Source organism: Neopsephotus bourkii, unplaced genomic scaffold (genome assembly GCF_033783945.1).
Source record: "Neopsephotus bourkii isolate Nb327-2 ecotype Australia unplaced genomic scaffold, CSIRO-AGI_Nbou_v1 NB_53, whole genome shotgun sequence".
Taxonomy (NCBI): domain Eukaryota; kingdom Metazoa; phylum Chordata; class Aves; order Psittaciformes; family Psittacidae; genus Neopsephotus; species Neopsephotus bourkii.
The window spans coordinates 1,609,414-1,626,815 of record NW_026900570.1 but is presented as its reverse complement, the minus strand read 5'-3'; the positions used below and the strand labels follow the sequence as shown (position 1 = coordinate 1,626,815).

The following is a 17,402-nucleotide window of genomic DNA, read 5'->3' as shown; positions in this document are numbered from 1 at the left end:
ACTTATAGATTGCATATGTGAAATATATACATTAAATGCTCACAGTAACATTAATGTGTCATCTGAAGAGAAAGAATAATAGTTATTTTCACAGATAGTTTTTCTGTAATACAATACATGAGTGCTTGGCAATATTACTACCAACATACTTTAAAGCATTAGCAAAAAATGCTGGTTTCAATAAAGATTTAAAGCCACCAGCAACTCTCAATTCTCCCCATGCACCACTTCTTTGAGGCACACTTTTTCACTTTAAGTCTTTACAAAAACCTCTCTATATTGCATGTGAAATTTTACCACTAAAGGTAGCTGGTGACATTTTAGTTACAGCAACTGCAGTTGGTGCAATCAAGGCTGAAAGCAAAGTTTTATGGCTATTTTATAAACTTAGGAATGTACGCTGGGAATTTATCATGGAAAAATTGACTCAAACTGTTTTCAAGGAATAACTAAGGCAAGTCCTGTGGTGTGGTGTTGTCCAAAATGCACATGCTGCTTCTGCTGGATTACAGGTATGGCTTGGAAATGTGAGTGCTATTAGTGGGAAAATGTGGCTGGTGTATTTGAGATGTTCTTCTGGTTGCCCCTGAGAGCACATGAAACCTCTAAGTAATTACGGTGATATTATCAAAGTGTTTTGGTGCCCATTTGTCTGCAAAATTAGTAATTTAGATGTTGTATGCCTCTGAAAACACAGTTGATAGGAGTTAAATTGCCAGGATTCCATGTGGGAAAATTAATTTTAACTCTCATTAAAACTATTCATGATGCTGCTTTTTCATATGGTGGCTGCATTTGTCCCTGAAAGATAATAGAAGGTTAAAACCACGATGTCTTACTGTCAGAAATATTGACGATTCCTTATTTTATAGGAGGGTCTTATTACCGCTTCATTTTTTGGGGGAGTTAAGGCCCTGAAGTCCAGCAGCTGTAGGAGGATTTGGGCTTTGGTGGGTCTTTTTGTTTGGTTTGGTTTGGTTATGATGCATCTCTAATCCTCAGAGCTGCAATGAAAAGTTTAAAAATACAACTGAAGGATCAAAAGTCAGCTTTGGGATCTTAGAGGATCAAAGGAGAAAAATAAGAATAACTCCACCTTGTGGTATTATTACAGTTATAAACATGCTTGAGGCAATATTGGGGGGTGGGGAGCTGATTCATTATTTAGGTTTGGGAGTTTGGTCATACAGCCTTTATGTTACTCCTTGACACTTACTTTACATTGTCCACCGTAAATTCTATAAATAATCTACAAGAAGAAAAGGAATAATTGTAGATCTAAAATACTGAATATGGAAAATATAATAATTTATTAATATACTAATAGGAAACAATTCTGCATAAATAAGGGAAGGATTATATAAATATGGCAGATTTAATTCTACCTCAAGTGTTCGTTAACTTAATAAATGACAGCCAGGAGACTTGCTTACTTAGGATACCTACTGCTAAAATCCTCTTAAACTCTACCTTTTTTTCTCCTTATTTTTTAACTTTCAAGAGCATACTAGCAATGAAAAATATTGTGACATTTTTTGATAGACATCCTTATTAGTAATTTTCTCACTCATTTCCAAGGGTCGGTTGTACCTGTATCCCTTGGCAGCAGCACTGTGTTGGCAGAAGTGTTTATATAAATGTTGAGGGAAAGCAGGTGTTACAGACCAGCTCCTCTTTTTATTCCTTTCAGATCCAGTGACAATGGTGCTATATGCTGTGATCTCATTTCTGGGTCTGTTTCCTTCCATGACATTCTGTAGGCGCCTGTAGGACAGTTATATATAACATTAAAGAAGAGGGATTTTTTTATTTATTTTTTTTTTCAATTCTGTATGGTTTCAGAGCTTTGCATTTGATAAATCCTGAGACTTCCACAAGGAGGGGAATGAATCTGAATTGGTGCTTGAAGATAGCCATCTTGAAGATAGCCATCACAATCCTTTTTTTTTTCTTTCCAGAAGAGAAGATGTTTGTGGAAAACACTTCCCCTTCTTCCCTCAAGGCTTATAAATCATTGGTTTATGGAGTCCCGTAAGACTTGTTAGAGGTAACTCTGGTGTAGATGCTGTGAACGTATATATGCACAGCTTTGAACCCAGGGAAAATCTGTGTTCAAATAGTGTGATCAGGGTCAATGACTGCAATGGGCTTGGTCTAATTGTAAAATTCAGGCAGTGCAAAATGATTCAGGGGTTGTCAAGGAAGGAAGAGTCACTTCTGACCCCCTAACTCGTATTTTGCTCAGAATGTATGTTTCTATGTGTGTGAAAACCACTTGCTGTTTTAAAGCAAAACAATCTCTTTCTCTCTTAGGTGTCCAGAATCTCAGCCCTGAAAGACTGCCTGGCAGCAGGGGTGCCATTGGCATGGGTGTGCTCTATAGCTGCAACGGGTGCAGCCACACGTGAAGTGGATTTTGAAAGCTTTTCATTTTCTGATACTCTGGAACGCCAAATTCGTTTGCCTGCGGGGTGTGATCTGCCTCTTTGGCTCGACTGATTTGCATTCGCGTTTTGAAGGCTTTTTGGAGGGAGGGAGCGGAAAAATCTGTGCTCGAGAGTACACTGGGGCCCTCCTGGGCTCGGCACAAGTTCCTGGCAGCGCGGGGTGGCAGCGTTGTGGCTTTGCCCCGCGGGAGCGAGCCCGGCAGGGCCGGATCCGGGTCCCGACGCTGTCCCCGGCACCGCGGGGCCGCTGCAGCCGCCGGGCGGGCTCCGCAGAGCAGCTTGCTCAGGGTGCTGCGGCCCGGGAGCGCTGCGGCCCGAAGTAATGACCCTCCCTTCGGGGCATGGCCAGAAGGAAGCGAGGACCTGGCCCGTGAGGTGGGGAGGGAAGGGCAGGCACCGCGCCGCCTTTGGGAGCTGCTGGCAAGGTGAAACCCAGCCTTTCGCCCACCCCATGCTGCGGCGGCCCGCGGGATGCGGCACAGCCTCAGTCCCCCCGGCTCCGCAAGGCAGCCCGGGGTGAGCGGCAGCCGGGGCAAGGGGCCGAGCTGCGGCGCGCCCTGCACATACGGAGGGCCGGGGGAGAACCGCACTGTGCTCGGTTTGCTCTCCCTGGCAGCGCCCGGGCACTCCACTTCCTCGCCGGCCTCTCCGCGGGGCATCTGCGCTCCCTCCGCTGCCCGCCTTCCCCCCCCCCCCCCCGCCGCTGGGCTGCCGGGAGCCTCCCCAGCGCCTTCCCCTTTTCGGGCTTATGCGGCGTTTGGGTGTTTTGGAGTTTGGTTTTTTCTCTCTTTCGGGGAGAGCGCGACCGGGCTGGGTGAGGGGAAGGAAACTTTCTCCCCGCCACCCAGGATGCTCCGGATATTTTTGAAAGGGCGGAAGACTGAGAAAGAGAGCTGCGTTTGTAAGGGCATCTCATGCTCTTGAGAAGGTCCCCCTGACACCTCACTGCTGGGATTAAAGACCGGAGCTGGAGAAACTCCTCCCCTTCCCTCTGCTTCTCCCCTCCTGCTGTCTCCCTCCTTCCCCCCCCCCCCCCCCCCCAATTTCCTAAGGCCATTAAAAAGAAAGGATAAAAAAAAAAAGGAAAATAAAAAAAGAAAATAAGAAGCCTGGAGTAACAGTAACTGCCGCCGGTGGGACGGTGGGGAGACGTGGAAGAGGAGCCTCCCTCTCCAGATCCATCGCCCAGCACCACGCCGGGGTGAAGGGATGGGAAGCACTGCCATGGACAAGAAGAAAGATGCCTCCAGCAGCAGCAGCAGCAGCGGCAGGAAAAGCTCCAGTCAGAAGAAACTCATGTTGCGAGTGCACATCCCCGTAAGTGGCTCCTTGCTCTTACTCCCCTTCGGCAGCTGGCGTGCCTTTGGCGCTGGGGCATATTTTTCTCTGACATGTAGCGCGGAAAAAGGCAGGGAGAGGTGCTTCCTCCTCTGAGGTCTGAAGTTTGGGGGATGCTGGGCTGGGGGATGTCGCGCCTGCAACAGGCAAGTCCTTCACATCTGGGGCGGGTCGGAGCACGGGGGGCTCCCCTGGTCTCTGCCCCACGCTCAGTGCTGGCAGCTCGGCGTGCAGTGGCCGTGGCACACGGAGGAGTGCGAATAACTCCGATCGCATCACTGCCCCGCTGCCCTGGGCTGGGGTTTGGTTCAGTACGTCTCATCCAGATCACACGCAGACTCGCAATACGGTTTAGCAAACCGTCTGTTCGCCCCTAAATGCTGGTGTCCCAGGTTTGGCTCCGGGAACTGTCCGTGCTTGGTAGCTGAATCACTGTTTAAGCTGACTCGTCCTTCTTCCAAAACTAATCCACATCTGAATTTCCCAGGGCTGAGGAACCCAGACTGCCCTCGGATTCGGATGCTAGCAGTCTGTTTATTGATGAAAGAACAGGGACAATTGTATTGTCACATTGGAGCAGAGTAGTGAGCCGTGCAGTCTGTTCAGGGACTGGTTTGTTTTGTGTCTTCACACTAGGAAGACACATGCAAGAAACTATAGTATATAGATGCAGAATAACCTCAGAGCAAAAGTTACTCTCTATTCCCAGTGAGCAGAAAAAAGCTGGCTGGCTGTATCTTCAGCATTTACATGCCTTTTAAAACTTTGAGTATTGTTTTTCTTTACTATTAGGACATTCTTGTTATCTATGTAACTAGTGTTTTATTCTCAGTCCTGGTGTGCTTTTGGTTTCAGTGCTTCAGGCAAGAAATGGCAGAGTCCCTGTATCTTTTTCTGTGCAATTTGTTTGTTTGGGGGGTGGATGGGTGGGGGGGTGGGTTCAATCTCGATATATAAAAGTGGGAAACAGTCCTACATGTGTCTCTGCCAGGACACCAGGGAGGAAAAAGATATTTCTGGTTCTCAGTTTTTCCTTTGTTTTAGGGAAGAATGAAAACTCAAAGCAAATTTATTAGGTGTCTTGAGTGTGTGGAATAAAATGGAGGAGAAATACGTGGCTCTTTTGCAGATTTCATCTGTCCCTGGAGAAGAATAGAAGCCTAGGACCCTAAGCCAAACTTCTGGAGCTCTGAGAGTGCATTCAGTACTAAGGGAGAAGTGTCTGTGTCTGCTAACATGGAGTTGCCTGTGCACTTGTGGCTGGACTTCTTAGGCAATGACCTTTCTGTGTTACCAGTAGTACTTTACAACAGGAATGTAAAATACCAACAAAATAAAATGTGCCCCATGAAAGCACCACTCATGCTGTGCACTTTTTTCCTCTCTGCCCTGCCTGCTGTGTTGTCTCTGCCATCTCTTTCTCTGCCCTCTCACTCTGCCCCAACTGAGTCTAGCCAGGAGCTTTTGTGCAGTTTGATCTCCACCTCTGCTCCACAGAGCTACTTTTTCTGCCTGCTGAGGAGCCTTAGGTAGTTTGGGAGATACTGCGGTTGCTGCAGGATTTTACAGGATCTGTCTGGGGCTTTTGAAATACCTTCTAACCACCAAAGAACTGACCACACCAGTACTTAGAGCAATTTTCCCCATTTTATAGTTATGAAGCTAAGGTGGAAAATGTGCCTAAGTAGCTTGTTTGTATTTAAGCATTACTGGCAGAGGAAGGCTATAGTTTTTTTTCTAATTACCTCCTTAAGCCTGTAGACACACTTTCTTCATGACCATTGCCTTAGTTCTGTCTTGGGCAGAACATCATTAGTAGTGGGCTGTAATTTTTCACCTTCATTAATCTCTTGGCTTCTTTGCTATGCAGTTTGTCACCTGGGTAATGGTAGTTGTTCAGATGCAAGCCTGTAAATGCCTGATGTTGCACTGAAGTCAACATGAGTTTTATTATTCACCCAGTTGGAAGCCATTCAAGTTTTTCTGATGAGAGATCACCTTCCATGCCTCCTCTCCACCCCCAAAATATCATTCTGTCTGTTCTGCATCATTCTAGCATTCCTGAAATGGACTGTTGGTTCCAGGATCTTTCAGGTTGTACTCACTTTTTTTTTGGTGGTTTTCTATAATCTCACAGAATTTAAATTTGACTCTGCTATAAGGAAGAACATTTTTCTCATTCTCCTCATTTGGCAGTGGAATCTGCATTTGAAAAGATCCATTTAGAATGTGTTTTTTTTCTCTTTCATAACATTTTCTTGACTGTTGTTTTGAAGCATCATTCCTATTATTTCAGTGGTGCCTGTCAGTGGAGCTGTAGTTGTCAAGGGAGCTTTCAGCAGACTGTAATTTTTATTTTGTTCATCGTCTTCTTTGTGTTGCTGTGAGATCATGTTTATTGCTGAGACATGTAATTCCTGCTCATTGAGATCTTCAAATTAGGAACAAGAGAAGGACTAACAAGGTCTGAGTAGGAGGGGAGAGAGGAGTCAAGTCTGAAAGAGGAAGCAGTGGGACATAAAGGTACTGTTGTGATGCAGACTATCCTAAAACATACTTATTAGTCAATGCTGACTGAAAAAGAAATGACAAAAAAGGTGAATAATGCAAAATGGGCTGCAATTAGGTTAGCAGATTGTGGAATAATAGGCATGTCTGAAAAGAAAGTTGTATGCTCGTCCTCCCTCCCGTGTATTTTTATTTTCTGGGGTTGCTAGTGAAAGGGGAAAAAATGAATCAATTTAAGAAAGCTGGGTTTGTGTCTTCAGCTCTCCAGGGCATCAGTTCTCAGGTACATCTTTCTCAACCAAATATAAGACACAATACTAGACGTCTGGAAACATTCTATTTTCACTTTCTTTCTGTGCTCAATCTCCTTTGGCACAAGTGGCTGGTGCCCACCCCTTGCTTCTGAGAATAGTGGTAGGCCGCTATGGTCCTGCTCATTGGGTTGCTAACCTGCTCAGAACTTGTCATTCACCCACCAAAAGTAAAGTGGGGGCTGCTCTGTTCTCTTAGCGTGGCATGGAAGTGTTTGTTAAATTGCTGGATTGATTGTTTGTTTGTTCATGTGTTCTTTTCTTTGTAAAAACATAGCTGACTAACAGACAAATAATTTAGATGGACTGTAACATAACTGCAGGAGCCTTTATAAAGTAGAGTTCATACTAACCTTCATCTTTCCCAGCAGCACATTCTGAAGTCTTGAAATTAGAGATGCCTAAATGGAAATTTCTGGTGCAAATATCTTTGAAAGCTGAAATGGATTTGAATAGAAATCTTTGCTCTCTAGATGCATTACACCTGTAATATGAAGACATTAGCATTATAAAATTCCATTTTAAGCCATTAGAAGTTAATGCTTGTGCATTGCTTTGAACAGTTTAAAAACCCTATTCTAAAATAGGACGCAATTGCCTGTTGAGTAGGAGCTCACAGCAGTGAGATCAGGATGTTCTTTTGCTATCTTGCAAAATTGTTCTAATGTTAACATTACTATTGTAATGCTGTGTTGCTCCAAAAAAAAATAAATAAATAAAAGGAGAGATGCTGCTCTTACTTTAAATTTCATCTGGGATAATTCAGTCAGGGCCAGCCAGCAAAGTTATATTTGCCTAGCACAACTGTGGGCAGAACCTGTCTCAAGTGCTTCACCATGGCAAATGCCAAGCACCTGCGGCATCTCTCAGCAGGTGAAAATTGCAGAACCTTGTCACTTCCTTGGATTTTTCCCAAATATATCACAAGGTGACTTCTTTTTTTTTTTTTTTTCTCCCCAAAGACCAAAAGGATTATTTATTTTTTTCACAATAAGGACAACAATAACATTTGCAAATGAATATGAAAACTTCTTTCAGTTCAGTGAAGTAGCTGTTGCCTCTGGTGATTCAGCCCTGACAGCAGAGTTGGTGCACTAGAAGGATGCTCTTAGAGATCATGATCCAGCCTTTCCAATATCACACAAACAAACATTTCTGCACAGTTTCTTCTATTTCTCTGTCAGCCTCTATGATTTTGAACAGACTCCTCGATGTGCAAATTTATTGTTGTTTCCAAGCCTGTTGTTATGTCAAGATGCCAGGCTGAAACATCAGATGGCTTAAGTATTTCAAACCCAATAGATGACAATGATATTCTGACAGCTAGTGTTGGCTCAGGCTCTGCCTCTCCATCTTGCTTTCCACACTTGCAAAGCCATTAATGGCTACATGTGTAATAAATCACTATGAAATGATTTTGTTCTGTCATAGTTTTCCCAGGATGCTTCTTGTCTCCTGGTAATTGCTGGGTCGGCTGATGAGAACAGTGCTTCAGTCTAGGGATCACTTTAGGAAGCTGCAGGTGAGAAATAAGCTGGCCAATTCTTTCAAAGGAGATAAGGGAATCAATTTCCAATATGATCTAGAAATGAAAAGGAAGTTTGTTTTCTTGGAAAAAGAAGGTTGAGGGAGAGGGACACAGAGGAGAGAGAAATGTTTCTCTACAATTAAATCTGCAATTGTACTCCCTTTTGCTCTCATAAGGCAGACTCTGAGTTGTCCTGAGCCTCTGTGGCCTTGAAGTTTAAATTTGGATTTCTCCCTAGAAAGCTTATATATTAAATGGGCAAAAGGTATTTGCTTAGGAGTGTTGAGATTGCACCTTGAATCTATCTGATGGAAAAAAGAAAGGATGCTTGTTTGCAGTCACAATAGCTGTCACTGCAACTAAGGAAGCTCTTAGTCTTTTTTGGTTTTAAAGCATAACACAAACTGATCATAAGCTCACTGAAAAATACTGTTTCTCTAAAACATCACTTCTGGTAGGAGATTCTACTCCTAAAAGGTCTCATCCAACCTCTTTTGTTTATACCTGTGAGGGCTATGGGCTCAAAGGAATGTGAATTACCTTGGAGGAATAAGTCATGAATGTGGAAGGAACCTTATAGAAATGTGGATGGTGAGACTTCTGGTCTTAGAGAAGGTTACTCACAACGTGCTTTTATTACTGAAACAGAAGATCCCTAGGGAGATCAGGAACAAGGTGGAAAGTGCTGATCTCCACTTGGGAGGTTCTAGTGCCTGTTCACACACCTGCAAGGTTCAGCTTATTCCCACTTTCACCTGGGCACCACCCTGCATTCAAGGGAGCTGCTCAGATGAGACCAAAAGCACTATTTGACCTTGAAGACAAGATTCAGCAATCATTTTGTTCATGATATGCAGACAGACATAGATAGGTGTGTCTGTGTGCAGGCTTAGCAGGGCTTATGGGTGTAGAAAGGAGCCAAAGCTGTTGGTAGACCAAATTATGGACATTCATGTTGAGTGAAATACATATATAATTCTTACCCTTTGAAGAAGAGCTGAATTTATATCAAAAGGCATCCCATACATAGGGAGTAATGAAAGAGAAGTGAAGCATCAAGGAAGTGGGCTGCAAGAGAAGTGAAGCATCAAGGAAGATGTGAGCAGCAGACAGGAGATGTCACAGAATATGTCTATCTGGCATAGAAATTACCCCTCTGTGAGTTATGTTACCCTTGTCTGATCAACAGGCTTTAACAACTGTCCTGCTTTGAGGGCCTGATCTGGTTGCAGAGGTCTCTTGTCTCAATTTTCTACTATTGTTTCCACTGAAGACACACTGGAGAAAGTGTTAATACCTAGCAAATAGGGAGAGTTATGCATGTCTTCAAAGACAAAAAGAAAAAGCAGCTTGAATATATCTTGAATGGAGTATGGGGTTCTTTCTGTCCTGGAAAGGAGAACTTATATATGCACAGGATTATAAGATGCCATCAGTAAATAAGAAATATTGTTGGTGGTTTGGTGATACAGCACTATACTGCTACTGAACTATTTCTAGCAAGAAGTTGAAACAGTGATGTATATGACATTTTCTGCTGCAGAATGATTTTTGTGTTTATTCTTTAGGTAGTTGTAGAAAGTGGAATATAATGCCTCAGTTTAGTGTTTGCTTCGGTAATACTCACTCTCTGAAATTGCTTGCATATAGCTACATCTGAAATCTTGCAAACATTAAAGCATTATTTACATCGTAGAGAACCAAAACATAACAGTACTTCAGTGTCTGACATTGAGGATTCATAGAATGGTATATAATGTCCATTAAATTTTCATATAATTCAGCATGACAGTAAATTATATTATGTAAGCGTGACTTAGTGGGGTGCATAGCAAATGCATTGCAGTATGTGTTTCATGGTTGTCATTTATGTCACACACCATAACTGTTCAGACCTTACGGGCATTATTGCAAAGGACCTTCTGCTCCAAAATGAGAACCTTTGTCATAAGCTGAAGACTTAATCTATTTTTGCAATCACAGCAATATGCCTTTTTTTTAAGCTGCTGGACAACACATGCATAGATCTGGAGTTTCATTAGGAGGAAGTGGGAACATTATAAGCATTATCTGCCATATTATGAAGACTGTATTTATTCACAACAGGCACTGGGCAATTTTCAGCCATCTTTTTGTATCCATAATGCTGCTGGAACAGTGAAAAGAAGAAAATACTCTGCTATTGCAAGCTGAAGAAAGAAAAGTCAGCGTACTGGCTTACAGCACTGCAAAACACAGGCTTTTCATAGTCAGCTGTAGACTCACTGGTGGTCTCTTAAGAATGACTGAAGTTCGGATCTGGTTTGTGGAAGCTACATGCCTGTTGATTCCTTTAGAAGAGTTTAGAAACATGTTTTCCATGAAGTTAGAGAAATCAGTACTTGGTGAGCTAGATCATCGGTAGAATTTAAATCCAAGCATGAAGAAACATTTCAGTGAAGACAAGGTTTCCATGGAAAAGCTGTAGTTGTAAGAATTTGATGGACTTAAACAGGTGCTATTAGCATTGCCTATAGCCTGTTTAGTGGAAGAAACAGATTGTTACCTGCATGCCACTTGTTTTAAATGGACTATACATGGAAATTGAGATGGAGACCTGGAATTATGCACAGAATCCTGAAGCGTATCATAATGACTCTCTTTTTGCTACCTAGCCATAAGGTCTGACAAGTTTCCACAGATTCAGGACTGTTCTGTACCTTTAAATGTATGTCCATTTAATATGCTTGCTATGCCTGTGTTGTCTTGCTTTAGGTGATATGGTCTTTAAAAGGGGTAACTGCTAATAAGTGTTTTTACAGAATCAAGGAATAGTTGAGGTTAGAAGAGACCTCTGGAGATTGTCTAGTCCAATCCTCATGCTCACCCTGCAGTCAGCTAGAGCAGGTTCCTCAGGATTGTGTCCCATCAGATTTTTAATATGTCCAAGGATGGTGACCATGCAACTTCATTGCTCTAAAGGAATGCATTTGGGAAATTAAAATCTCCTTGAGACTAAGTATTGTTAGACACTACACAGGCACATTGAATTTAACTCCATATTTTGCTGGACCTTGTCCCAAAAACATAGTTTCCATCTGGGGAGTGAATTGGATTTGGCTGTGTAGTGTAGAGACTTATGTGAAAAGCATGCTTGAAGATAGCAGTTGAAACTGGAGGCGCAACAGTCCCAACAAGGCTTGTGGAAGAAAGGGACAGTAAGAAAAGCGATAAAGAAAGGTGCTTAGTCAGTGTTATCAAAATATGTATGGGAGTTTGCCAGCTTCTTAGTAGAGCGTTGCATCTTCTGGAATGTGGTTTTCATCATCATCCTGTTGCATAAAATAATTAGAGGGGGATCTGCTGTTACTGAGTATTAATCATGGCTTCTGTGTTGGAAGTGTGATCTAAACTAAGAGGCATGAGGAAAGACACTTCAGGGGTAAGAGCGGTACATCATCAGCTAGCTGTCTGAATCTCTATCTGCTGTATTGCCTGAGGTTGGGCAGAGGAGAGTTCTTGATGTAAGCTTGGCATTGCTGAATGGCTGAAGCTTGAGCTTCATGAAGAATAAACTTTTAAAGTATCATCGTGCCATGTTGAAACACTAAAACGTCTTATGGGATGTTCTTTCCATCCATGATTTTTTGAGCTAGATGTCTATGCATACATAAGGATACATATGTTAGTAAAGTTAAACTCTCTGAAGAATTTAAAGCCTTGGTAGGTATTATAGACTGGAGACCTGTGAGAGGGAACGATTTTGTCCCTGCAGGACTATTATTTAAGTAGATGGTTGGAGTTCAAGCAACTTGTCCCATGTTGTACAGGAGTGTGACAATTGGACTCACAAAGTCTCGAGACCTAGTTCACTTAACCGTTAGCCCAACTTTCTTCCTATGGTATTTGTCCCATAATAAATCCATGTACTAGCTCAACATAAGTCAGCAGTGATGGAAAGTATTTTCCCTTTTGAAAATACGTATGAAATGAAAGCATCCCAGTCTAATGTCTACCGACAGTTGTGCTGTTTCACAAAATAACGGTGTTAGGACTCTTCTGGCAGTCTGGTCAGGAAGACAAGGATTGAGGATATTACATAAATTAGAGGAGCCTACATTAACTTCCAGCATCATAAGTGTTGCTTCAATGAGTGTGCCTAATTATCACAGCCTCCATGTGGTTCATGCAGTTGTTGAAATTAGTGAAACGTTAGCTGTTCTTTTTTTCTGAATAGCTGGTGGCACATCAGTTGTAAAGGTCTTGAAATAAGGCATCTGCAGCTATCCAGCATGTAGTTATTTATAAATTCAAGCAGATGGGTTTGGGACATTCAATACAGCACTTTACCAGCCATGTTCAGCCTCCAGCACCCTCTGAAGAGTTTGCAGGTATCCTGTCTCCATTCCTGCACTATGCTGACTTGCCCTTCCAGTTGCTGGAGCTGGGCATTCCCCAGTACTGCTGTCAGCTAATGTGTGAGAGAAAATAACAGCATGATCTCAACATTGTTCTTCTTGGATAGTCCTTCCACTAATGGACTCATTAGTGGATCAACTCTACATTTTAATGGGAAAATGGGGAGCTTCTGCTGTCTGAAAAGTTGAGCCAACATTTATTCATAAACATAAGATTTATAGCCTGAAATGAATGGAAGGTAGAAGATGTTATTCAGCTGTTCTCTTTGCCCTTTTATTTAACTAGTTGATGTTAAAGGTAAATACTAATTAAATAGACTTCTTCTAGTTGGATGATGATTAATTATACATTTTCCTTATATTTTTTATGCTTTTGAGAATGACTGTATGTGCTCTAAGCTATGCAGAGGCAGGAGGGTACATGCCAGCATTTTTCTTCAGAAAGTAATACCAGTAATTCAAAAACTGTAATTACTCCAGTTCTTTTTCCTGTATTGTGTACTTGGAATCCTGGCTCCTTTCACTGTGGCAGACCTGTGGAGGCATCATCAGCTGTCATGAAAAAGTTGCTGTTAAATGAACTCTTCTGCTTTTCAGCTTTAAAATACTGAAGTCATTAAAAGAGGAAACATGCCTTATTTAACTGCACATAGTGGTGGGCTAGTCTGTATTACTTGATAAGACAGAAATGTTTTTATCCAGTATTCATCAGCTGTCTTGGTGGACCTCAACCAATAGTTACTAAAGCAAAGCAAGCTGCTGTTCAGCAACTGGCTTTATTAACAGACCGTGCAGCCATCTTCCTATCCAACCACAGTGCTGAATAAAACATGTTGCCTTACAATGCCTGCTTAGTTAGCTGATGTGTTTTATTTTCATGGTGTACGTTGTGAGATAAAACGAGTGAGTGGTAACTTGGTAAGCTCTAGTAACTCATTCACTTTTGATGTCTATCTGCCTATAATCCGAGATCTAAAAATCTGAGAACAACAGATGACTAAAGTTTACTTGAAATGCCATTCACAAGATTAATCCTTGAGGAAAAAAAGAAAGAAAAAGTGCTAAGAAGCCTAGTAGTTCAGAGAGATGGAATTTTCCAAAGAATTTAGGCACATTAGGTCCCTTTGCAGTATTTGAAGATCCTGCTGGTCTGCTTGCATCAGGATGTCCTTAAATACGTTTGCAAATTGAGCTTTACATCTTTCAGCCTTTCAAAATCCCATTATTTCCTCTCTGCTATTTATACCTGCATTAAAAAACAGAAACTGGTTTTCCTACTTTTCTATTCCCAATAACATTTCTTTGTATCTGATAGCTAAAATGGAAAAAAATACCAAAAAAACCCCCAAACAAACCAAAGCAAACCCCCCAAGTCAGACGCTTGTTTTTTTATGGAACAGAGATTGAAAGTAATACTAGGAAGTAATTTGGGAAGAGATAAATAGCAGCTGTTCTCCTGATGATAAAGACTGAAACTAATGCTATGTGTGTGCAACCTTAGAATGATAGAATAACAGCTTGGAAAGGACATTGAGGATCATCTGGTCCAGTCCCTAAGTACTCGGAGTTCTGTCTCCTTTCACTGTGGCAGACCTGTGGAGGCATCATTAGCTGGCATGCAAAAATTGCTGTTAGATGAACTCTTCCGATTTTCAGATATAAAACAGTGAAGTCAGTAAAAGAGGGAACATGCCTTACGTAACCATGTTTAACTGAGAGTGACCAAGTGTTACATATGAGGAAGACTTCAGAAAGTAATTCCTTTTCTGTTCCCTTCAGATTTTTACTGTAACTTGAGGGAAAAGCTGCAATAATTTAAAAATTGAGAGAAATTTTTATTTATATGTTTTTTACCTCTGTAAACTTAGTCTTTTGTAGTCTTGTGAACTACTGTAGACATTCAATGTGTTTAGACTCGCTGTGGTTATTTTAAATTTACTTTCAAATGGAAATGTTTTAAAAGGAAAAATATATTGCACTGCCATAATCTGCATATACTTTTTGTCAGCATGTTTGTGAAGCAGACGTATTTGGATTTAAAGGTATTTGGAGCTCTTCAAAGTTCTGAGTCAGTATCAATATTGCTTTGAGGGCTACTGCTGGTTGAGGTCACTGGAGAGAGATGAGAGAACGCAGGGGAGCTCCTCATGTTGAGAGAACCTCATGCAGTAACAAACGTAGTCTTTGAAATTTCTCTATACATACCAGCTGTAAAACAAGCTTCTAGCCTTGACCATGTTTGGGTTGAAGTAACTGAAGGAAAGGCACACATGTAAAAGCAATGGCTGGTCTTATCAATGGCAGTGATCAGTATAGGCACTTTAATGGATGTGAATTGGAGCACACAGGCTTACCATCTGGGGACATATGTTTGGGCAGCACCTTCTCCTGGAGGAATGGTAAAACCTAATTACTTTGGAATTTAGTAACAAAATGGGAGGAAATATTAAGTATACAGTCTAAGGAAATATCCATTTTCAGAGAAGATACTTTTCAGAGTTCATTTCCAGAGAGGAGTAGGTACCTTTGGCTGTGTTTTATGGCCTTGAATATTCTGCACACTTGACTAAGTTAATTTAAAAACCATGTAAGGCCACAAGTGCAGAGCCTATATGTGTGAAGGGGAGCTGCCCTGTGTGCAGCTGTTTACTATAAACTGAATGAATTCAGCCTGTGTGTACAAGTGGGTACAAGCTGGCAAATTGCTCTTGTTGCAGAGAAATGAACTGTGATGAAAAATGCAATAGATGTTTAATTACTTCAGAGAAAAAACCCCCAAACCCAAACAGATTATGAATATGATTCTGCCTGATGTTAAAACATCTGGATTCAGTTTCTAGCTATACTAAGATTATTTTCAATCTCATATCTTGTGTTTTAATGTCACAAAATAGAACAAGGAGCTGATTTTGTATCTTGATCTTTAGGCTGTTTTCATTTCTGGTGGGGTTGGGGCTTTTTTGGTTTACAAGACTAAGTAATTTAAAGTTCAATCACCTGTTAATCACCAATCACCAGCTTTCTTCTTCCTTGTCTCTGCCTGCTTCCCTGTACACGGCTACTGCTGCAAAAGGCCTCCAAGTCATGTCATGTCAAATAATGCATGGTCTTCAGAGCTCACTGGGGGAGAGAAAAGTCTGGGAACAATGTGAACAGGCACAGCCAGACACTTCCACTAATTGTGGATGTGGACATTGGAATACAAAAGCAGAAGGAGGGAGGGGGGGAATGGAAATGTGCCTTGGTGTGGAAACGGCTGTGTAAAAACAAATATGCCTGGGCTTGCTCTTTGGGTATGTACATGTTGCACAGGAGAACTCCCACAACAGGAATCCTCTGCTTTCGTCTGCCCCGGCCAGATAATTTTTAGAAGGTTTCTTTTTTAATTTATTTACCTCTAGAGGATGTCTTGGCTATTTGGGGATGTGGACTTCATCAACCAAGAATTGTAACAGGTAGTGGCAATTTACTGCCGAGCTAGCTTGAAATTGCCTATTAACTTTTGGTTCTATTTTCTTGCCTAAATATTGGGAATAGGAAATTTAAATGAATTAATTATTAATGTAACATGCAAGTCGCAGTTCAAAATATATTCTGCTGAGTTAACTATCTAAGTGTCTCCCATACTGTGTCCTCTAACCAAAAGCAGGCTGAAGTGCTTTGCAGATCAATTATATAGAATAAATAAATTAGAATAAAATGACATATTTGGGTGTTTTTATTCATAATGAAAACCAGATTTTCCTCTCAAGAACTGTTGTGCTGAAATATCTACACTGCATTTTGCTTAAACTCTGAAAAAAACAGGTAAAGACTGTGATGAAGGGGTGACCATTTGGTAGGATGAGCCTGAAAATGAAACATTTATCCTGTAAGATGGGAGCTATACGGAATTATGAGCAACTGAAAATGAAATTAGTAAAGTTAGTGAGATTCATACAGTAAAATCAGTAGATTTATACTTTGTTACACAGTGGAACTTTAGCTCCAGAGGGAAGCTACCAGTCCATGCTGAGATTTGTCATCCTCTGGCAATGAAAAGACTCTTTACATCAAGCAAACAGAAAACACAAGTGATATGCGGGGCACTTGCATGTTCATCTATGCCTGAAAGATTATCATATTTACACTGAAGAGAAGATATTTCTGAAGTGAAATGCAACAGCTGCAACTAGTAACTATCATGATGGAACACAACTGGAAAACAGTCCAAATGCTTACTTTACCCATTTACTAAATGAATCGCAAATGTCTAAATGAACCTATTATTATTATTAACACAAACTATCATGGAGGCAAGAGGAAAGAGAATAGCCAGCAGAAACACCAATTTGTTGATTATATAATGGACCTATCATTAGTAACTTGATTATGCCAATACAATCACTTTACCTCCAAGACAGACACTTGTTCCTACCAGGGCCAATTGATCTTGAAAAACAGTTTGATTATGCCAGAGTGTGTTTTAAATGGAAAACGATAACAGAGTTAAAGAAAATGGAAAACTATTTACTGGTAGAAATATGATTATTGATAGCATTGCAGAAAAGGGAGAATGCAGAAAGACAGGATGGTTTACCCAAGGACTTAGATTTATAGCTTTTTAGTTAAAATTATGTAAATTCAGTGTTGTGAAAGTTATCACAAGGCCAGCCCTGAAGACTGATTGTGGCTCAGAGCACAAATCAAGTTCATGATATAAAATTCCTCACAACAGGATTGGCCTTCCAGCAATTACCACTGAAGATATTTGCCATTGTAGTGTGGAAATCCAACTTCCTGGCACTGGGCTGGGAACTTTGTTTCACAACAATCTCCTAAATTTCTTTGCTGACTAAGATTGATTTTGAGCACGTTGCCAAAAGATCTTAGT

General features: G+C 41.3%; 1 protein-coding gene across 2 annotated transcripts in view; it reads left to right on the top strand.

Moving 5' to 3' along the window:
• The first annotated feature begins 3,532 nt into the window (after positions 1 to 3,532).
• PRKAG2 (protein kinase AMP-activated non-catalytic subunit gamma 2) overlaps positions 3,533 to 17,402 on the top strand; it is a 217,887-nt gene continuing 204,017 nt past the window's right edge. The window contains exon 1 of one of the 2 annotated variants that reach the window (XM_061349017.1): positions 3,533 to 3,764. In XM_061349017.1, coding sequence (XP_061205001.1) covers positions 3,657 to 3,764 — 108 coding nt within the window. In that variant the 5' untranslated portion in view covers positions 3,533 to 3,656. The remainder of the gene's footprint in view (positions 3,765 to 17,402) is intronic. The other variant, XM_061349035.1, reaches the window with a different exon arrangement.